The sequence below is a fragment of the Gossypium arboreum genome, chromosome 6 (genome assembly GCF_025698485.1).
Source record: "Gossypium arboreum isolate Shixiya-1 chromosome 6, ASM2569848v2, whole genome shotgun sequence".
Lineage (NCBI taxonomy): Eukaryota > Viridiplantae > Streptophyta > Magnoliopsida > Malvales > Malvaceae > Gossypium > Gossypium arboreum.
This window is the reverse complement of record NC_069075.1, coordinates 70,330,297-70,354,315: the sequence shown is the minus strand read 5'-3', so window position 1 is coordinate 70,354,315 and position 24,019 is coordinate 70,330,297. Positions and strand designations below refer to the sequence as shown.

Below are 24,019 nucleotides of genomic sequence, written 5' to 3'. Positions count from 1 at the left end.
GCATTGATTGATCCGGGTCCACCCATTCCTATATTTGCATGAATTTAGTATCCAATAAAAAGTTGCTGTTGAATTTATTGAGTTTACGATTAAAGTGTCGAACCCTTAGGCCAATATGTGCTAGTTGACAAGGTTTGCAAGAATTGCCCATTAATGATTCAAGGTCACTGCTTTTCCGCCAACTTGATCTTGTTACCATTTGGTGAGTTTGACGTTATCTTGGGAATGGACCGGTTAACATTGTATGATGCTAAGGTAGATTGTAAACAAAAGACACTAGAGTTAAAATGTGAAAATGGAGAAATTCGTGGGTTGAAACAGATTTAATCAAATAAATTGCCTATGGTGATTTCGCACATGTCTCGCACGTAAATACATGAGAAAAGGGTGTGAAGCTTATCGGCTTATGTAATGAATGTTGAGATGTCTCAACTGAAATTTGAATCAGACCTATAGTCTGTGAGTTTCGGATGTATTTCGGAGGAATTGCCTGGTTGCCTCCAAACAGAGATAGATTTTGCCATTGATTTGTTGCTTGGTCTTGCACCGATCTCGATTGCTCCATATAGAATGGCTCATCGAATTAAAAGAATTGAAGGCTCGATTCAGGAGTTAACAGACAAGGGATTTGTGAGACCGAGTTTCTCTCCTGGGTGCTCTGTATTATTCGTAAGAAGAAGGATGGTTCAATGAGACTTTGCATTGATTACCGTCGACTTAATAAGGTGACTATAAAGAACAAGTACCCATTGCCGAGGATTGATGATTTATTCGATCGCTTAAAGGGGGCCACAGTGTTTTCAAAGATTGATTTGAGGTCCGGTTACTACCAATTTGAGAGTTAAGGAGTCGATGTGCGAAAACCGCCTTTAGGACAAGGTATGGACATTATGAGTTTCGGTGATGCCTTTTGGCTTAACAAATGCTCCACCATATTTATGGACTTAATGAATCGGATTTTCCGGCCATATTTGGATAAGTTTGTAGTAGTGTTTATAGATGACATTTTAATTTATTCTCGAGATGAGTTTGAACATGCCGAACACTTGAGAACTATATTGCGAGCTTGAGAGAAAAGAAACTGCTTGCCAAGTTTAGTAAAAGTGAGTTCGGCTTCGTGAAGTCGGATTTTTGGGGCATATAGTCTCGGTGATGGTATTCGGTGGATCCAAGCAAGATTTCTGCGATCGTTGATTGAAACCGCCAAGAATATATCTGAGGTTAGAAGCTTTTAGGCTTGGCGGGTATTATAGGCGTTTTGTTGAAGGATTTTCGATAATTGCCTCTCCTATGACTAAATTGTTGTAGAAGAATGTTAAGTTTGAATGGACTGATAAATGTCAACGAGTTTTGAAAAGTTGAAAGCACGATTGACTGAAGCACCAATTTTAGTACGGCCGAGTCGGAAAGGAGTTCGTAATTTATAGTGATGCATCATTGATGTGCCTTGGATGTGTGTTGATGCAAGAGGGCAAAGTAGTAGCTTATGCTTGAGGCGCTTAAAACCGCATGAGAAGAACTATCCTACACATGATTTGGGCCGTCATTGTTGTTTTGCCTTGAAGATTTGGCGACATTATTTATACGGTGAAAAATGCCGAATTTTTACCGATCACAAAAGTTTGAAGTACTTGATGAATCAAAAGGACCTAAATTTGCGACAAATAAGATGGCTTGAATTATTAAAGGATTATGATCTAGTGATTGATTATCATCCGGAAAAGCAAATGTAGTTCTTGACGCCTTGAGCGTAAAATTTCTTTTCACTTTGAGAGCCATGAACACGGGTTAGCATTGTCGATGACGGGTCAATTTTAGCGAGATGAGAGCTAAACCGTTATTTCTCCAGTTGATTTGTGATGCTCAAAAGAATGATAGTGAGTTGCGGATCAAGAGAACTCAATGCGAATCGAGTTATGACTCGATTTTCGAGTTGGACCGGATGATCTGTTTGATGTTTCGAGACGAATATGTGTGCGAAAAATGATAAATTGATTCGAAAATATTACATGAGGCGCATAATGGTCATTTATCGTTCACCACAGTAGCACAAAATGTATAATGATTTAAAGAAGTCAGTATTGGTGGCGGTATGAAAAGGACATTTCGAATTTGTAACTAAGTGTTTGATCATCAACAAGTAAAAGTGAACATCAAGTACCTTCAGGATTACTTCAACCGGTAATGGTGCTCGAGTGGAAATGGGACAAGATTACCATGGATTTTGTAACCGGTTTGCCTTTAACTCCTAAAAAGAAGGATCTTTGTTTGGGTAGTGGTTGATAGATTAACAAAGTCACCCACTTTATACCAAGACGCACTGATTACTCACTTGATAAATTAGCGAATTATATATTGTTGAAATTGTGAAGTTGCACGGAGTACCTATGTCTATAATATCGATAGAGATCCAAGATTTACCTCGAGATTTTGGAAAAAGTTACAAGAAGCTTTGGGTACAAAATTGAACTTTAGTACCACATTTCATCCACAAACAGATGGTCAAACGGAAAGAGTAATCCGGTACTCAAGATATGCTTAGATCTTGTGTTTTAGAATTTGGAGGTAGTTGGGAGAAATATCTATCTTTGATTGAGTTTGCCTACAATAACAGCTTATCAATCAAGTATACAAATGGCACCGTCATGAAGCCTTATATGGTCGTAAGTGTCGGACTCCTTTATATTGGACCGAGCTTAGTGAGAAACAGATTCACTGAGTTGATCTAGTTAAAGAAACCAAGAGAAAATAAAAGTAATTCGGGATTGCTTGAAAGTCGCTTCAGATCGACAAAAGTCATATGCGATTTAAAAGAAAAGAGATTGAATTTCAAGTGGGTGATAAAGTGTTCTTGAAGGTGTCACCATGGAAAAAGATTCGAGATTTAGTCGAAAAGGCAAGTTGAGTCCGCGTTTTATTGGGCCGTCATTTAGATTCTTGAGAGAATTGGACCAGATGGCATATCGGTTGGCCTTACCGCAGAGTTAGAAAAGATTCATAACGTGTTTCATGTATCAATGTTGCGACGTTATCGTTCGATCCTTCACATGTGATTTCCCAATGAAATTGAAATTGATCGGATATGACCTATGAGGAGGAACCAATAAAGATTTTGGCTCGAGAAGTTAAACAGTTAAGAAACAAAAGTATAGCCTTAGTGAAAGTATTGTGGCACGACATGGGATAGAAGAGGCTACGTGGGAACCCGAGGAAGCTATGAGGAAACAAGACCCAAACCTCTTTCTTGGTAAGATTTTCGGGACGAAAATCTCTAAAGGGGGAGAATTGTGACAACCCGAATTAGGGCCTAATCGGAATAGTGGTTTCGTGACCACAAATCCGAGATAGAAATAATTGTTTTATAAATATTTTGGGGTTTATGATATGATTGCATGATTGTGTGAAAATTTCGTGATGAAATTCTATGCCTAAAGTGTTTAAATTGAAAGTAGGGACTAAATCGAATAAGTTGCAAAATTTGCATACTAGAAATTTTAGTATGAAATTGTTTTGAAATATTTATTAGGAGGTCTTAAATAGCAATTCTACCAATTTTAAGTTCATGGACAAATTTAGGACATGGAAGGAATTTTTGGAAAGTTTAGTAGTAAGGGTATTTTAGTCATTTTGATATTAAATGAAATAAAATGGGAAAAATAACACAAAATAGTCATCTTCCCATTTAGTTGCTGCCAAACTTCACTCTCTCCATAGCTAGGGATTCTTCAACTTTCAAGCTCCATAGTAAGTGATTCTAAGCCCGCTTTTAATGTTCTTTACGTTTTTGGAATCCTAAGCTCGATTAAGCTTATGCTAGTAATAATTTAACCTAGGGTTCATATTTGGAAAAATACCCATAGGTGAAATTTGTGTATTTTGATGTTTTATGATAGAATATGAGGTTTTAAATTGTGTTAAATAATTTGTGCTACTCGGTTTTAAGTGAAAACGAGTAAAAGCAGATAATCGGTAAAAATACCTAATGTTCATAACTATATGATAGAGTGGGAATTTGATGTTGTTGTAGAAGAGAAAATGTTCAGCATATCATAAAACATAAGAATAAGGGCTGAAATTAAATTCCGAGCCTAGGGGCAAAATTGTAATTTTGTAAAAGTTAGGGGCAAAATGTAATTTTTCTACAATGTGATTTTTGGATTGAAATAAATAGTATGAGTATTAAATGAGCTAAATGTGTTATTATAGATCAAGAAAGGCGCTGAACCCGACCTCGAGCGGGAAAGAAAAAGTTTTGGACTAAATTGCAAAATTTCCATATTTTGCACCAAGGTAAGTTGTATGTAAATATTACAATAATTTCATGTACATTCTTATATTTCAGCCTATTATATAAATATACTAGCTGATGTTAAAATATAAATTGACTATTGGAAGAATGGAAATAAATACAGAGAGAGAGATCCCGGTTGAACATTCGGAGAGATCGAATGAAATAGAGGGAGCGTAGCTAGGTCACATGTATGATGCTTGAGTGCACATCATGTGTACAAGAAAGCTACAAGACACCTGTAGTAGCTAGGTCACATGCGTGATACGAGATGTATCCCATGTAGACAAGAGAGCTACGTGAAAGATAAATGTAGCTAGGTCGCATGCGTGATTCCAAGTGAAGGACACCATGTAGACAAGAGAGCTACGTGAAAGATAAATGTAGCTAGGTCGCATGCGTGATTCCAAGTGAAGGACACCATGTAGACAAGAGAGCTACGAGACAAATCGGCTAGGTCGCATGAGTGGTACTAAGTGTTCCCCATGTGTACAAGAGAGCCGAACTAAATGAAGTATGATGGTGGGGTGTGTCTTTGAAACCGTTAAATATCGAGGATTGATCCGAATTGTTCAACGGGATGGTTTTGTGGTGACATTGTGGTTTGGACCTACACTTATAGTGAATGAAATGTGGTGAAAATGAATTGTGGCATATACATATATACGATAAAATGAGGTTAGCATAAAGAATGTGTGAAAGAGTGAAATTAGTATTAAAACTGTTTTTAGATGGCAGCAGTGACGTGATTTTGAAAAATCACCAAAAATAGGAGGAATATAATTAGAGGTTGAATGAGATGTGAAATTAAAGCTTAATGAGTCTACTTTCATATAAAAGAAGCAGGGCAAGCAAAGGAATTCTATATTTTGAGATATTTACAATTGTAACTGACTTGCTCAGGATGAATACGTGATCCCCTGTTTCCACTTTGAAAAATCATTAAAAATTGTACAAAGCAAATTAAGAAATATAGTTTACATGCCTAAATTCCTTATTGAGACTAGTTTTAAATACAACAGACTTCAGGGTTGTTTGAGTTATGTACTGAGAGAAATTCAATTCGTAGTGGACAGAGGTCAGGCCAGTCGAGCTGTGTAACAGGGAAACTTTAACTAATAAACTGTACTAATCTGCTGAACCAAAAATTATAAAAAAATTTAGCAAGAAGCTTTATGAGTCTAGATTCAGGAAATTTTACGGATATGAATTTCGAGTTTTATAACTCGAGTTATGATTTATTTAGTGAATATGACACAGCAGAGACAAACTTAATCAAGTGGAATAAGTAGTGAAGTTAAAGTAGACATACTTGAATTGTTGTGTAAACATGTTAGATTCTTAAATTAGTATTTACATACTACTTACTAAGCTATAAGCTTACTTCGCTTTCTCTCTTTTGTCTTATAGTGTTCTCCAACTTGCTCAGAGTCAAGGATCGTGAAGATCTACCCGCACTATCATACTTTGGGGTATTTGAACTAAATGTTTTGAATTATGGCATGTATAGTAGGCAAAAATTATTTTGTTATGTGTCATATTTGTCTAGGTTTAAATATTAGTTACAAGATTTCTCGACCAGTTACTTTGTACAAGCCATAAAAGTTGGCTAATATTGTTCAAGATATATGTTATACGATGCATTATCAAATGGGATGACATATTTCTATCTTGGTATATGTTATGTTCTGGTAATACCTTGTATCCTGTTCCGGCGACGGTAACGGGTAAGGGGTGTTACAGAGATAGCTTCGGCTATATATGTGGCACTTTAGGTGCGAGTTTTCGATGTATCCGATAGTATTCCGAATGGTTCAATAGGTAAATAAAAGATGCAGTTGTATATGAGATTGATACGAGATGGTACAGGTATGTACATGAACCGTATAAGCTTAAATCGAAGAAGTTGTGAAGTTCATACATAAGATTATGATTGAAAATGTGAAAGGTTTGTTAGTTAAATGAACTACATGTTGATATGTTCAAATTGATGATTTGTATATTTATGTTGAGATTTAGTTTATTTCATACGAGCTTACTAAGATATAAAGCTTACTTTGTTTATTTTACTATTTTATAGTGATATAAAAGCTAGCTTGGATTCAGGGATCGTCGGAGACTTCATCACACTATCCAACTATCAATTTGGTACTTTTGAGCATTGTGTTTTGGTCATATGGCATGTATAGGAACTTTGGTCATTTTGATATGTATTTTGATAGTGAATTTTTCCATTTAAGTTGGCTTGTGAATTGCTATGTTTTGGTTTGTATATATAGCTATGAGAGTTGGCTTGATTGGGTTATTTTGGTATGTTTGAATGATGTATATATATGTGTGTTTATGTACATATAAATTATTAAAAACGGGGCTTAAAAACTCACCATGCAAGAAAAAGAGTAATGGTAAAACCCTAGCTATGGCTTAAAGAAGAAATTTCAGTGGTGGCTTGATGAAAATGAAGAAGATGAACATTATTTACTTAGTTTAATTTAGTTTAATTACTTATTTACCATTTTGCCCTTTTAAAACATTAAAATTTCACTAATACCAAGCCATGTACATCCAATAACTTCATTAATGGTCTAATCACCATACAAGGACTCATACTTTAAGGTTCTATAGCCATTTAATACCTGTAGCTTATAGAACTCAAGTTTTGCACTTTATGCGATTTAGTCCTTTTTATCAAATTAAGCATTCAAACGGTAAAATTTCGTAAAAATTTTTATATTGTAATACTAACATGTTGTAGACATTAAAATAATAATAAAATAAATATTTTAACATCAGATTTGTGGTCCTGAAACCACTGTTTCGATTCACTGAAACTGGCTGTTACAGTTTATGTGGTGCCTTGGTGGCAAACCAAACCAAGCCTTTATGGTGAGTTATCTTGAAAGCCTTTGTGGTGAGTTATCTATAAAGCCTTTATGGCGAATTATCTGAGAAGTCTTTATGGCGAGTTATTTGTAAAGCCTTTGTGGCGAGTTATCTGTAAAGCTTTTGTGGCAAATTATTTGTAAAACCTTTATGGTGAATTATCTGAAAAGCTTTTATGGCAAGTTATCTGTGAAGTCTTTGTGGTGAATTATCTGAAACATCTTTGTGGTGTGTTGTATGGAAAGGTTGTATGACGAATTTTGTAATACCTAAGTGGCAAGTGGTTAGATCGCCTTCGTAGTGAAATTTGGGTATGCCTTTGAATCATTTTTTGAAAGAATTCTCAATAGTGTATTCGAATGAGGAATCCACCTTAGTAATCTACCAGGATGGAGAATTTGGTGTATCTAGAGGTATGGTGGGGTAAACGTCTACCAAACCTGAATATTTTTACGTTATGTATAAAAGTTATTTGGAATTATATTAGCTGATCTAAAATAATACATTCATCTGAGTAAGTATGTTTTTCTAGATTAATTTGAAGATTCAGTGTGAATGGCAATTTGACAGCCACCAGAGTCAGTAGGAGAATTAGTTAAGAGTAGTATCCATTTAAATGACGTTCTGAGCAGTGTATCCAACTATTATCTTCAAAGAGATTGTGTAATAGGATTTGAACTTTGATGTGGAGTATGTGATTCGCTGGTCAGGTGGATTGTCTATAAGATGTTCAAGTATAGAGATTGGTGTATAGTTATCCGCCAATAAAAAATCAGAAAAGTTTTAGCCAAGGTCTGAAAGGAAGTCCAGATCTTAAAGCCAAGGATTTCCTACACCAATAAAAAATCAGAAAAGTTTTAGCCAAGGTCTGAAAGGAAGTCCAGATCTTAAAGCCAAGGATTTCCTCAGTGACGTTAAAATGTAAAACTGATTGAGACTATTAAGGTCCATTAAACTTATGGATGTTTATTTGTAATGTAGGTTCTTGAGTTGAACTAGTTCACCAAAAAAGACCAAGCCAGGAATGCATTAAGTTGGTTTGATCGTAGTGCGATATTATGCATATAGAGGGACACTTTTTTGGGAATATGTTTTGAAATGGAAAATAGTTTTATACGCCACAAATATGTCTGTCTTATCAAATATTTAAGTTGTATTGCTTTATACTGCTTCTAAGAGTCTGTTATAAATAATAAACATTTCATTCAAATCTTTTGACTTTAAAATAATTTTAAATAAAAAAGAAGTACATCTAGTATGGTTTTCACTAGTTGTAAAATTTTGTTAAGTATGTAAGTATTGTGACATTCTATATTCGGATTTGGTAGATCTGGGGTGTTACAAGTTAATGCATCTGTTTTCGTGATTGTTAAGTTCGATTAATTAAGGGAGAGTCATTTAAGGGGAGCATTTGTTTCTATTTGTGAGCATGTTGTCCTATTATGATTTTGTTCAAAAAATTGCCCAAAGAGGAGATTGTTGAGGCAATTTTTGAGTAGTGCCTAGACCAGTGCTGATTGGCTGTGACACTGCTTGCTTAGAAAACTTATCATGTTTAAGTTAGCAAATTTTTTGTAACCAAATCATTAGGCTATGATATTTCCTAATGTTTTAGACGTGTACAAGCCCATCTATGATATCTAAACTTGTTATAAGAACACATGCTGAAGATTGATTTGGATTAGACAAAAGAAATCAACTTTTCTACTTTGAGGAGATTGGATTGGATCGATATCTTGGTTACATATCCTGAATATTTGAAGACTTATCATGGTCATATTGAAAATATTATCTCTTGCTATTTTGATGGAAAGATTGATTGTAATTGATTTTTATCTTGAAAAGCTTGTGTAGGTAAATTGCATGGAGAATTTTAACACTTATTCTGTTATTTAGAACCTACTTTTCAAAATGCATTTTATATAAGTAATCAAGTTACTTACTTGTTTTTGTCCTAAGTTTCCAAAGGAAAACTTAGAGGAAAGTTGTTTAGATCATCGGTGTAAAAGTGAGGTTGCTAATTTGATGAGTGTTAGTGCTTGTAATCACTTGTTGTACAATTTGCTAAGATAGTAGATTATCTATCTAAGAAAAACCCTACAGACGTGGGGAAATCAAACTTAGTAAACATATCGAGTGCCTGAAGCAGTTGACACTGCTTGTAGAACTGCTCGGTTTCTAAAATGCAATTATCAATTTTAGACCTAAAACAACAAAAAAGGGATAAAGTAATATTTAGTCTATGAACTTAACAACTTTCTAGCTTTGTCCCATTTTTTCCATTTTAGTCTTGGAACTTGTTAGTTTACTTTGATTTTGTTAAAATGTGATGACAAAACACTTTGAAATTGTACGAGATCACTTTGGGATTGTGTTATATCATACGTATATTTTTAAATTTTTTTATAACTTTTAATACTTTTTGTATTGTTAAAATTTTATATAATTTTTAAAATCTTTAAATGATAACTTGAAGTTTTAAAAGAATTTAAGTTCAATACTAAATTAGAAAATATCATATTTTCAAACTAATATCAACAAATGTAAATTCAAAGATTAAATTAAAAGGTTGTTAAATTTAAAAACTAAATCCTCCTCTATTAAAAAATCGATATAGGGAAAAAAAATTGAAGTGGAAGAAAGAAAAAAAGACGAAAATAAAGAAGAGAGGAAAATTTGTTGGGTAGCAATAAAAAACGTGTTAGTTCAGTCCAGTCCGGGTACGAAAACAAAGTTTGCAACCAAACAAAATCCAATCTTTGTGGCTATCCCCTCCTCTCCTCTCCTTTACCTTCACTCTCTTTCCCTTTTTGCAGTTTCCATTGAAACTGTGGCTCAACAATCAAACATGAATTACAAAATGAAAAGCAACATTTTGTCTTGTTGAGATATCAATTTTATCCAACACCTTGTACCACAACTTTCAAACTTAACTTTTTCTTTTCTTTTTTTTTTCCTTTTTGTTTTTCTTTTTATGGCTGCCACTACTTCTCTATCTCTACTGCCTTCATCTCTTGGTTTTCCAAATGAACGCCCTTCCAGCACTTCACAATCCTCTTCATATTCTTGTTCTTGTTCTGTTTTCTTCAATGCTGGGACCCGTCTCAGGTCCCACGACAGCTTCGCTTGTGTGACTTTTCCTTCTTCTTCCTCTACATGTTATTGGAGATTCAATAATAGGGCTGGTACTCACCGGTTTGGGACCACGGTGGTGGCTGCTTCTGGGGACTATTATGCTACTCTTGGCGTACCCAAATCAGCCTCCGGTAAAGAAATTAAGGCCGCTTATCGTAGATTGGCTCGTCAGGTACTTCACTCAGTTCAATTGTTGTTGTTGCCCCCCCTCTTTAAATTTTACAAGTTTATTTATTAGTTTTGCATTTCCTTTCTGGGTTTTGTTGCTGCTCTTTTTTTTTAGAAATAGTTAAATATAGTTCTAAGAGAAGATACTTTGTATTAGAGAAGGAAAAAGCTCCTTCTTAGGTTTTGAGTTCCGAAAAAGATGAAAATTTTCCCAGAAGAACCCAAAATTCGGACCGAGAGCTCAAGGCTCAAGTTTTAACTGTTGGAATTGGTGGATATGAATGAACGTTTAATGGGGCAAGACACTTGATTGTTCCTTGGATTGTTTTGGTCATATCATTTTGGCAGAAACCTATTTTCTTTTTCATATGTTGAGTAGTTAAACTGTAACATATCATGGATTATTCTAGTAATGTGAATTCACTATCAGTGTGAGGCGCTCAGCGTTATTGCTCAATCTTTTCTATTGGTTTTATAGAAGGGCATGCATGGGGTGACAATTACTTGGCAAATTTCTTTTGTGTTTAATTTAATCTCATTTGGCCTATCTTTTTCCATTGTTTCTTTGAACTATTCCAAGTTCACTTTTTGTAATCTGTTGCTAGTCATAATATCAGTGTGAGAATAGCTACCACTAGGAATCAAATTGTACTTCATGCACCGCTATCTTAAGCTGGTGTCTTTTATATTGTTCTTTGAACTTTCTAATTTGGCTTGATTCAATCAAGCTATGGAACCCTTGGAAGTAGCTCTGCCAAGAAGGTAAAATGGTTTTCTTCCTAGTTTGCTGGTTTAATTTCATTATCTCTTTCTATTTGTAAATGTGCTCTTATATAAATTTGAAGCTATTAAGTTTGTATTGGCACTGTGAACATTAATGAATTGTCTATTTCTTCACTTCTGTTTCATTTGTCTTGGTAATCTGACATTGTAACGTTTCATCTTCATATGAAGTATCATCCTGATGTCAATAAGGAGCCAGGAGCAACTGAAAAGTTTAAGGAGATCAGTGCTGCATATGAGGTATGCGCAAAAGGTTTAGACCAAAATGATGTTACAGCGTGGAACCTTTTAGATTATAAGGACAATGAATACCGGATTTCTTATTTTTTATTGTGATTTGTGATCAATGATATGTCATGCTGTTATTTACCTTTTGGGCGAGACATCTAGGCTAACTCATGTATGATCCCTATAAAGTCCTCTGAAACTTAAACAACTTCAGAATCTTGGTGAAGGAGGAATTAGATGTAAAGCCTGTTGAAAAAGCATCTGAAGTTTTCTTGCCCCACAAACTAAATTTATTTGACCATTTCATCCTTGGGAGGTGATAAAACACGAATGATATGCATTCTTCTTTGAATAGGGAGGCAAAAAATGAGTTTTTATTGTGTCAAGTTGATTAATTGTCTTCCATGATGAGTTTATTAAAGCGTTGTTGATACTGATTCAACATGCCTTGAAGTATTAAGATTCAATTCTATTATTTATCCTATGATTGGATATAAAAGTCTTGATATTTATCATGTTGGTCAGCACAACTGTTTTATATTTTCGTCCTTCTCTGTTAGCGACATTTCAATTTGTGGAGCATGGAGTGCTGCAAATTTTATTTGCTAGAGGTTTCTTTATGTAAAAGTTCATTACCATGTTCAAATTTATTCATCATGTTGTTTTTTGAACAATGACGTGCAACACTGTCAGGTGTTATCAGATGATAAAAAGAGAGCTTTGTATGATCAATACGGTGAAGCTGGAGTCAAGAGTGCAGTCGGGGGCCAGTCCAGTGCTTATACTGTATGCTTCTACTATGAGATTTTCTAATTAAGCTTGTATTCATGAGTCATAATTGCAAGGGATATCTGGTTGGCATATGCTTGGAAGTTTAGACATGCTTTGCCTTGTTTATTACTTCATGGGAAGATATATTTTGGTTATATTCATTTCAAAATATTTGGTTGCCCGGGTGTAAGAATGATGCCTCTTAAAATGTTGAGTTCAAATAATCATTGTGAGATAATCATTTTTTCAGACAGCCTGTCTGAGTCATTATTTCCTTGTACTTGCCAATTTGTGATCTACCTCTAAGCAGCGACTTTTTTTTTTTTTTTGCATAGTCTGCTTTATGTGTAGGGTTTTGACTGTGTTTCACAATAGATGGGTAAATAAAACTGGTATGCACCTATAATGTTGTGAAATGTCATGATTTATGTTCTACTAACTAGCATGCAATTAGCCCAGGCAGCACCAAAGACTTTCGACATCTGTCTAAGTAAAACTCAGACATTAATTTTCTTTCCCTGCAGACTAATCCCTTTGATCTCTTTGAAACATTCTTTGGACCAAGTATGGGTGGTTTTCCTGGCATGGATCAGACTGGATTCGGAACAAGCCGTCGTAGTACGGTTAGTAAAGGTGATGATATACGGTAAGTTGAGATCTTCATTTGATGTTTTGATAATAGTTTCCGGTCCTTGATTATTCACTTTGTTTATAGTGAGTGTTGATTGACTGATTGCCTTAGTATTTTTACCAAGCTTGGCTACGGTCTTCTCTATTTCCAACCTGTAGCATTTCTGGTGTTGCTGACAGTGTTTTATTGCCTTGCGTGATCACACTATTTCAACCTTTCATTTTCTAATCGTTTGATTGTTTTCATGTCATGCTTAAATCATTCTTCTCTCTGCTCTTTTCTTTTTATTTAGTACCAGAAAAATATAACCAGTCAAACCAACGATATCCAACTAAACCCCATCCTATTATCCTATCACTTACCTAAGTGCTGTTTTGATAAACTTCAAATGTCTTGTTAGTTTGATTATGAAGAAATATCATTTATGTCAGATAAGCCCTTGGTAATAATGTTAATCAAATATTTTTTGCAGGTTCTTGTATATGTTCTCATTTTTCTGTATCTATGCATCTATACATCCTTTTTCAAAGGCTTTTATAATCGATATTGTGCTGGTAATTCAAATATTTTCAGTTATGACATTACGTTAGAATTCTCGGAGGCTATTTTTGGAGCTGAAAAGGAATTTGAGCTTTCCCATTTAGAAACATGTGAAGTTTGTCTTGGAACTGGTGCAAAAGTTGGATCAAAAATGAGGATATGCTCAACTTGTGGTGGAAGGGGTCAGGTTATGAGGACTGAGCAGACGCCCTTTGGCTTGTTTTCACAGGTAATTGGAAATTTTCTTGTCCAATTGGCTCTTGGTCACCTTTTTTCTTGGGGGCTAGGGGGTACTAGGCATTTTATGATCATCATTTCTCATCATGGCAGGGGGTGTTATGAGGAAGTAAGGTTTTTATGATCATTTCTCATTATGGCATTTTCTACATTTTAAGTGTGTAAACATCCTTTAGGATCAGGACCTTGGCGGTACTAGGCATGCTATTTAGTTGTAACAATGGACTACTGTCTGCTTGTTATACATAAATTGTAGACAGTGGTTTACTTGAGGTGGGTTCACTCAGTGGTACTTGAGTTGGTCACATTGTATACTAACAAATCGGAAATCATATTGTGAAGAAAAGAGGTAAAAGTGGAGAGTTTGACGCCAAAGATCAGTTTTGTACAAAAAAATGTCTACTGCTTTACCACACGGGAATAGTGATAGAGCCATGTTGGTACTTGGTACATGGTTAAAATTCCAAGACCAAAATGATAAAGCCTCTTAAGATTAAAAGATAAATTTGGAAGACATTGCCAATGAACTTTTCAATCTCATCCGTGGAAGGGTTTTTGTCTAACCAGGTTCTAGTGGAAAACTGATGATGCTATTGTGTAATCGATTACATTCATTTAAGTTGTAGTAATTTTATTGATCCCAATTGATGAATTTGACTCAAAAGGTAGAGAGAAAGAACCTCCCAGTACTTTTTTTTTTTTTTCAGTGCAGAACAAATAGATCAAAGGAGACATTGAATAGGATGATATTTGTATTCAATATAGGGACCTTTTAACGTGTCTGGTAGCCTGCTAGATAGGGAAGCAATCATGTTTAAAAATAATGATTTGGTTGTCCTTTTTCCCTCCATGGTTTGCAGTTCCAATCTTGATTTCTGATCTGAACCAATGTCTGATGATTTTGTTATATGATGCTTCTTATATAGCTTCTCCATTGCAATATGTTAGGTTTCTGTTTGTCCAAATTGTGGTGGGGATGGTGAAGTTATTTCTGAAAACTGTCGAAAATGCTCTGGTAAAGGACGTATACGAGTTAAGAAAAATATCAAAGTCAAAGTTCCTCCTGGGGTTAGTGCAGGCAGTATCCTCAGAGTTGCAGGCGAGGGTGATGCTGGACCAAAAGGGTACGTAGATGGACTTTTTATTGTATATCTAATATGGATGAGATATTTGGGTATTAAATGCCAATTGCATTCTGAAATTACATTTTTAATTTTCAGTTATACTAGATAGTTTCCTGCTTTTATAATTTGTTATTGGATATACATAAGCTCATTTCAATGACCTGGTATGAGAGTTGCAGCTAGATTTCATGGCAGATGTATATTTATATTTGTCACTTTTAGAATACAACATTAGTTTATTGGCTAATTGTAAAATTAGGGAACTTGTGGTTACCTTCAGGAAGTTAAAATACTAGCCAAATCTATATCTTGCATCATGACAGCCTGTTCATTTTATATTGAATTAAAATATTCATGGGAACATCCAGTCTTACATTTTAAAGTTAAGAATGGTGAAGTTTGATTTTAAGTTGCAATGATAGTGATGTTCCTTTTCTCTAATTCCTTGACTTTTTGGAATGACATTAACTTCTTGCACTTGTACTATGATTCTACTGCATTTATTTGGTGTAGATGGTCCCTTTTTCATTGAAGTATTGTCACAGAAATGTTATTATATCGTGATTTTAACCCTTCCACTTTATTTCTTTCCTTTTCTTCCCAATTAGTGTTTTTTTTTGGTGTTATTTTTTATGAAGTAAATTTATTAATGTAATATTTTCAGGGATGCTGTTTCATGTCTCAAATGGTTACATTTTGCTTATTACTACTTTAGACAAATTTGTTTATGCAAGGAATAAAACTTACTGTTGAGTAACTAGGAACTTTTAGCTGCAGAAGTAGGATAAAGGAGGCTGTAGTCTTAGGTCTTAGATATTTTCTTGTTGTTGAGTATAGAAAATGCTCTGGTTTTAACAGGGGCCCTCCAGGAGATCTCTATGCATATCTAGATGTTCAAGAAGTCCCAGGAATTCAAAGAGATGGCATAAATCTTTTGTCAACAGTTTCCCTTAGTTACCTTGATGCCATTCTGGGGTCTGTTGTCAAGGTAGTTCCTCACTATTTTTTGCGTTATCTTTCATTCTTGCATTAAATTTTTTATGCTTTAGTTTTCATATTAATTCTTATAAATTAAAGAAATGCATAAAGTTTGAATGATTTTATATGTGTGTTTAGAAAATTAATGCGCAACTTTGGAGAGTAGAAGCCTGCATCTACATATCTCTTTGATCGTTTGGTTCTTATCTGGTTGATTATTGTTTCCAGTATTTTATTTTATTACATTACTTGTAAGCCCATTCCTATCTCCCTTATGAAATCACATTCTCAAGGTGTCATCCTAAGATGCACTGCACATAGCTTCAATCAGGGAGACAGCCTGATGCATGCTCAAGTAACTCATCTAGGTTCTGCATCACAGCCATATGCCATTTTATGCCAGAGAGTTTTTGCGAATCACTGCCTGCACAGTGAAGTGTTTTCTGAGCTATATCTGCTACTTTTTTGTTTTTTAACATGATCCAACTGAAGATACAAATATGTATTTTTGGTGTCTTATGTTCAATCAACGAGACAGCCATATGGCATTTTATGACCCTCCAAAAACATGTAAATTTTTTTAAAATTTTAAACATACCCATGTCGGAGACATGCCTGTATCTGACACACTTGAGTCCCAGTAACATATTTGGTGTAACTTTATTCTTATTTTCCCTTAACCAACATCTCGTACTTCATCAAGTATTTGATTCCTTTCACTTAAACAGGTTAAAACAGTAGAAGGGGTGACTGACCTACAGATCCCGCCTGGGACTCAACCAGGGGATGTATTAGTACTTGCAAGGAAAGGCGTACCAAAGCTGAACAAACCATCCATACGTGGTGACCATTTATTCACAATCAAAGTTGACATACCGAATAGAATTAGGTATAAGATAAATTTTTATTAGCATTTAATTATGTGGAAATAGGATAGCTGAACTGCATTCTGAATTAAATATATCATTTGATTCTCTTTTATATTTTCTTTCTAGACCATATGAATTATCTTCAGTTTGGTAAACTAGACTACTTTATAATGGTGTGGCCTTGCCTGACCTGACCTGTTATTGACCAACCCGTTCCCTCAATGTCTCGGATCTATTGAAATTAGTTATTTCTAATAACTTCATGCTGTAATTCTTCCTTGCATGCAGTGCTAAGGAGCGAGAATTGCTTGAGGAACTTTCCTCTCTAAGTAATACAAACGGCAGTCGCTCTCGAACTCGCCCTAGGACTCAACCCGCAACTGCAAGTAAGCAATTGCTTATGCCTTGTGAAAATGGGACTTTTTGTTTATTATTTATTGTTGAACTCATATGCACTTCACTGTTACATATGGCCTAAACTTTTAGCATTTAATGAGTCAAATATTTTGCAATACTAACGTATCATCGTCACCATCTGGGCTATATGCAAAAGTTGTATTCTTTCTCGTACGTTCCGCAAGATCATAGTTTATTGCTTGGATTTCACAAATTTAGCATTCACATACTCATGCAGCCAAAACTAGCGGAAGCAAGGTTAGTACCGATGGAGAGAAAACTGAAGAAGCAGCTGCAGATGAGAATGATCCGTGGACAAAGTTAAAAAAATTTGCCGGGTAATCTCTCTCACTCTCCACACGTCATGTGTGTGCATGCGTTCACATGCTTACCTTTCTTCATGCATGTGCTACTATGGATATGATTATATAGATATACAATTATTCAGACTTGCCAAAATGGGAGCCCTACCTGTGTCAACACGGCATGACGTGGATAAGAGTACGGAATATGGGTTGAATCTGTCGGACTCTTAGTGACTGGGTGAGATGAAATGGAAGAAAAAGAAGAACAAGAAAGAAGAAACGACAGAAAGGAAAAGAAAAGATATTAGATGAAAATCAGGAAAACTATTTGACAGAAAAAAAAATATAAAAATAAAAGTAAAGTATAAAAAGTATAAAAGATATAACAAGTATTATATATATAAAAATACTAATGTATTATATACTACTAGAAAATTAGCATTACATATTTGTCATCGCATATTAATATTTAACCAAACCAATACTCGAGTCTTGAGTTTAAATTAATTGACGAGTTGGATATTTAGACACATACCCATATCCATACCCAACATCTGTGTACGAGCAACATGGTATATAGATTAGATGTATAAAAGAAACTTGCAATTAAGTTTTGTTTCTTTGGCTTGGGACATGGACTTTCAATTCAAGATTGATGTATGGGGTGCAAGATCCGGTGAACCATTGCTCCCTACCTTGTGTTGCATGTTTTACCATTTTTCATTCAAACATCTTCTGCAACAAAATCATTACAGCCACCATCTTCTTAAAATTTATCTCTATCTAGAATATGTGAAGCAGACGCAACGAATCTTTTTAGCATTATTTGATTTATCATCAATATCGGATCTCTCTGTCAATGTTTCCTCACATTTATTCATTTTGTTTGAGTTTCTTTGTTAGTTTCTGGTATAATAATCATAAAAAATGTGATATCTTGCAGGTCAATTGCAAATGGAGCTGCTAAATGGCTAAAAGACAACCTCTAAACTGATGTCTCTCCGGATTAGGTTTTAGCCTAAACTCAGAAATACCTGGTCTTTGAGTACACTGTTTTGCTAAATATTTTGATCTTCGGATAACACCAAGGTGTCAACTTAGTCTGGGAATTAGCTTTAAATGCAATTTCTTGGTTTTGCGCTATAAAAGAAATATAAGAGGAAACTGAGCAAATTGTTTTAAATTTTTATTTTTTATGCAGCTTATTTGGAATTAAACAGTTGTGTATGCTTATTTGCTACTATTCAATTTTTAATTAATACATTGGCATGAACAAGAAACACTTATTGCAATTGAACTTGTATTCTTTTTTATTATTTCTTTTTGAAGTATATTACTATATTGGTGAGAAGTAAGACTCCTATGACGCAGTTAGCTGGGCTGATTCGAGGTTGGTTTACCCTTGATTTAAATAATAAAATAACAAGTCTATTTAATTAAGTCAATAATTAATTTTTTTCAAAAATTAAATATTAAATATAAATAAATAATTCAATTAATTAATTTTAATTGAATAAATTATACGATTCATTCTAATTTTGTTAATATTTTAGCTTTTATCGTATTAAAATTTTATTGTATTAGAATTTGTGTAAACGTATTTAATTATCTAAAATTAAATTATGATAGATTATTTAGAAATTCACTTTAATTAAAAGCTACTTATATTTAATTTTTGTTCAATGACTTTGTTGGCTTTGTTATGTGTCACTCTTATAATATGTCCATAATCTTGTATTAAATATGTTGACCTAATTTAATGCATTTTATCTCATTTTTGTATTTTTATAATGAAACTGGTCATTATTAGTGATGATTAATCATGTTTCATAGATGCTTTGTAGTCTTGTTCCGTTTGCATAATACATAAAATAATGATTAGAGGAAGCCATTTACCTATGATTTCACTATTGTGAGTGAAGTGTATAAATCATGTGCTTAATTGAATTTTATAATTGTAAAATTTAATTCGATTTGAAAAATAAAATAAAAATCGAATTTTGAGTTATTCGATTTTTCAAGTCAATTCAAATAAGTTATTTCAGTTTCGAGTTTGATTCAAGTTGAATTTTATAATTTGAATAACTGGAATAATTTGAATAACAGATTGGTGTAAATATATCTTTGGTCCTTATCAATTTTGAAAATGAGCAAATCAATCTCTTTCAAAAAAAAATATAAAAAATTAAAATATTTATAAAATTCCACAATTTATATTAATTTTTTTAAAAATTCTAAAGAGTTTATAAAGAAAATTAAAATTTTAAAATTTTTCTAAAATAATAATTTTGGGACCTAAATAAGTCAATTCAAATAAGTAATTCGAGTTTTGAGTTTGATTCAAGTTGAATTTTATAATTTGAATAACTCGAATAGTTCGAATAACATATTGGTGTAAATATATTTCGGTCCTTATCAATTTTGAAAATGAGCAAATCAGGTTTCTTTCAAAGAAAATTACAATTTTTTTAAATATTTATAAAAATTCCACAATTTATATTAATTTTTTAAAAAATTCTAAAGAATTTATAAAGAACGTTAAAATTTAAAATTTTCTAAAATAATAATTCGGGACATAAATAAGTTAATTTAATTATTCAAGTTTATCATATTAAAGTATCTTTTTTTTTCTTATTTTGCTTTGAAAAGTTTTCAAATATATATGCTTTCAAATTTATGTGCTCTAACATGAAATTAATTATATTGTAACAAGATTTCAATTTAACATGTTTAATTTTTTAATTTTACTTGAACAATTCACTTGATTCAAATTGACTTGAATTTCATTCCACTTGATTTGATTCGAAAAAATTTTAAATCAAGTAAGGATGATAAAATAGGATTCATCAACTCGATTAACTCGAAATTTTTTCACTCGATTTGATCAAATGCTCATGCCTACCCAATATACAAACTTTTAGCCCACTACCATGAGAACTCTTACAAGTAAACATCTTTTTTTATTTTATTTTATTTTAATGGAGAACCCTTAAGACTTTATTCAACTCTCATTCCAGAGAACATCAAGACCTTTTCTCAGTTATACTTGTTATCGAACTAGTAATTACTCATACCTTACCATTGAGACAGACATTCTGATTCATAGCTTATTAGATATTCCTGATAGTTCACGCCACTAAGACGGTCCATTCAAATTTTGCCACAAAGGCTTTTCTTTCATATTATGCCACAAAGTCTTTCCTTTCATATTACGCCACAAAGGCTTTTCTTTCCTAACGTGTTTATGACATGGATTTGCCTAAACTCACGTTATGTGAGGTTTGCCCATCATCATCCTGGGACATACAGAGAACCCCATTGGGTAATCACCGTCCTTTAGTTCCTTTCGGAAGGTGAAATGGCCATTGGCTTTTCTTTCAAGATTCATATCAATATTGTGTTTTTAGTCTCGACGGAGCCCTTCAAAATCCACTGCGGTGAACAGATATAGACTTTGCAATACTCCTAACCCGTATCCATCGCCAGAACAGGGTTACAAAGCATTACCAGAATATACAGATCAAGTAAACAAATATTTCGTTTATACCGTATTCAGGTCAGAAATCAAACATAAAGTCCCTTATATGTACCCTTGAGGTCCAAAACATGCATTAGAAACTAGACAGGACTAAATCGGGTACTTAGAGAATTTTTCGCAAAACTCAAAATTTTTCCTAGGTGCAGGGGTCACACGCCTGTGTGGTCAGGCTTTGTGGCTCACATGACCAATGATACGCTTGTGTCTCAGGCTGTGTAACTCTCTGACTTGAGTCACACGGTCAAGTCACACGCCCGTATGCTACACCATGTGTAGGTACAAGGGTCACACGGCTAAGCAACACGCCTGTTGTGACACCCCTAACTTGACCCTGGTCGGAAAGTGGTTTCGGGACCACAAAATCGAGTCACAAAAGTATATGAATTTTCTTTTCTATGTTTATTATATGTAAAGTTTCATGTGTGAAAGTATCGTGTTTTAATTTTGTCATTTGAATGTGGAATTATTAAAAAGGACTTATGTGAGAAACTTGAAAATGTGATAGGTTGATTTGTAGTGGCCAAATATTGTATGGTTTAAAGTATGAGGACTTGCATGTCAAATATCCCTCCCTCAAGTTAGTGGACGGCAAGGCTAGTGGATGATTGCCATTTTATGCCTTTTATATTAATAAATTAAATGTTAAATGAATAAATAATATGAAGTATGGACTTATATTAAAAGAAATGGGTGATAAAACAAAGTTGGCTCATCTTTCTCTTCTCCATTGCCGTACCTAAAGAGAAAAGGGAGAAATTGAAGTTAAGGCATTTGGTCACCTTTAAGGGGATTAAGGTATGTTAATGCTCTTTCATTTAAAATCTTTGTATATTTGGAGTGGTCATCAAGTATAGAAGCTAGCTCATGGCAAATGTTTTTGTAAATTTATGAAGATGACATTCGGTCATGGATGTTTGTATTTTTTTTGATGTTGTTTTTGATGCTTTAGTGTATTGAAGGTTGATTATAGATGAGTTGAGCTTGGTAAAAATTGAATAGTTGTGGCTTAATTGCTTAATGACAATCGGCTATGTTGAAGTGCTAAATGAGTGCTAAATTGAGCTTATGATAGTAATTAGAATTTGGGAAATTTATGCATTTTGTGGTCCAAGTGTGATAAGAACCATACGGTTATGGCATGTAAGCATGAAGATTTGTGGAAGTTTTAGAATTGGCCTAAGTGTTTTCGTCATTAACATATATATATATTGCGAATGTATGCTTGAAGGATTGGTTAAGTACATTGTTGTTAAATGCTTGTTGATTTGTATAATTGTTGCCTAGCTACTAAATGAACTTAGGATATTATGGATAAGTTCAAGAGTGGCAAAATTGAAACGAAGTTTGCTTGTGCGAATGTGCATATAAGTAAGTGGAGTTATGTTATAATAGAACTAAGTGTGGCTAGTAAAGCCTATTTAGTTTTCTTGCTATGTTTGACCATAAATATGATACATATTGAAATCTATTGTTTTAGATATAGATTAAATGATATGTGATTGCCAAATGTGATTGTTAAGTGAATAATATTAGTTAAGTACTTAAGCAAATCTATTGTTTTACTTAAGCTTAAGAGCAAAGAGGATCAAAGTCGGATAGGGAAAAGAGGAAGTAAGCGAATAGCCGTGTATATCTAGTCGTCGACCACTTTCGAGGTAAGTTTTAAGTGATTAAACGTTGAGTAAATTCAATCATAATAGAACATAATGAGTTGATTTAATAAGATATGATGTGGCCATGATATGTTTTAAACTCAAATGGTAAGTTCATAAGTGTTTGGACTTGGAAATTTAAGAGCAAATTGTAATAATTTGCTTAGGACAGCAGCAGTAACGTGATTTTAGAAAATCACCATAAATTGTTGGTGTGGAATTATAGGCTGAATAAAATATGTAATCAAAGATTAATTAGTCTAGTTCCTTATAAAAGAGGCCGTGTGAGCAAAGAAATTTCCTATAAAGAGATATTTAAAGTTGTGTGAGACGGTGTTAGAATGACTCCGAAATCCCCTGTTCTGTTTTTAGAAAATCGTTATAATTTGCACAAAAATGGTTATAAGGTAAAATTTATATGCTTAGACTCCTTAATGAGTCTAGTTTCAAATGAATTGAATATAATACATTTTGAATTCTGTACAATGAGAAATTTGATTCGTAGTGAGGAGTGGTCAGATTAGTCGAACAGTGAAACAGGGGAAAACTTTAAGAAAAATCTGGTATTGATTGGCCACACCTAAAATTCTGAAAATTTTATGGATGAAATATACATGAGTCTACATTTGGGGAAAATTAACGGCAATTGATTTTGAGTTTTGTAGCTCCAGTTATAAACAATTTAGTGACTGTTGCTCAGGAAAACTGCTTGTAGTGAATATGTGATTTTGTTGTAAACTTTGATGGAACTATTTGAGTTGCTTATAAGCTATTGCTGAAATTGATGTACAAGAAAAATATGAGATATGTATGAGATATATATATGTGATAAGGTCGAATGGCCAATGTGATGAATGTGAAAGTGTATATATGTGATAAGGCCTAATGGCCGATGTGATGAATGTGAAAGTGCATATATGTGATAAGGCCTAATGGCCGATGTGATGAATGTGAAAGTGTATATAAGTGACAAGGCCTAATGGCCGATGTGATGAATGTGAAAGTGTATATAAGTGACAAGGCCTAATGGCCGATGTGATGAATGTGAAAGTGTATATAAGTGACAAGGCCTAATGGCCGATGTGATGAATGTGAAAGTGTATATATGTGATAAGGCCTAATGGCCGATGTGATGAATGTGAAAGTGTATATATGAGATAAGGCCTAATGGCCGATGTGACAGCCCAAAATTGACCCTAGTCGGGAAGTGGTTTCGAGACCGCTAAACCGAGTCACCGAAATGTTTGAATATGATATTTATTGTCTAGAATATGTAATTATGAATGTGTGAAAAAAATTCAAGCTTCGATTTAGTCGATTGCATGTGAATTCAGTTAGTAGGACTTGTGTGACACTTTTGAAATGTGATAGGCTAATCTATAAGGATCTAATAGTGCATGTAATCAAAAGGGAGGACTTGCATGTCAAATTTCCCCCCCAATTAGTAGTGGCCGGCCGTGCTATGAGTGGAAACATGTCACAAACATGTTATG

At 33.9% G+C, this 24,019-nt stretch overlaps 1 protein-coding gene across 2 annotated transcripts; it reads left to right on the top strand.

The window, feature by feature from the left end:
- Positions 1-9,800: 9,800 nt before the first annotated feature.
- LOC108486413 (uncharacterized) lies at positions 9,801-18,616 on the top strand. Of its 2 annotated transcripts, none has more exons than XM_017790467.2 (11): positions 9,801-10,478; positions 11,429-11,497; positions 12,179-12,271; positions 12,781-12,902; positions 13,461-13,656; positions 14,613-14,788; positions 15,647-15,776; positions 16,495-16,655; positions 16,924-17,021; positions 17,270-17,369; positions 18,280-18,616. In XM_017790467.2, exons 1-11 carry the CDS (start codon positions 10,146-10,148, stop codon positions 18,323-18,325), a joined length of 1,524 nt encoding a protein of 507 aa, XP_017645956.1. In that variant the 5' UTR covers positions 9,801-10,145; the 3' UTR covers positions 18,326-18,616. The 2 variants fall into 2 exon arrangements, 1 of the variants encoding a protein (XP_017645956.1); XR_008284269.1 differs by having other exon boundaries at positions 9,807-10,478; positions 17,251-17,369; positions 18,280-18,418.
- The last annotated feature ends 5,403 nt before the right edge of the window (positions 18,617-24,019 follow it).

Coding starts and splice junctions, on each gene's coding strand:
- LOC108486413 (XM_017790467.2), top strand. CDS start 10,146: ATGGCTGCCACTACTTCTCTATCTCTACTGCCTTCATCTCTTGGTTTT. Junction 10,479..11,428: donor ATCGTAGATTGGCTCGTCAG/GTACTTCACTCA, acceptor CTTCATATGAAG/TATCATCCTGATGTCAATAA. Junction 17,370..18,279: donor AAGTTAAAAAAATTTGCCGG/GTAATCTCTCTC, acceptor GATATCTTGCAG/GTCAATTGCAAATGGAGCTG.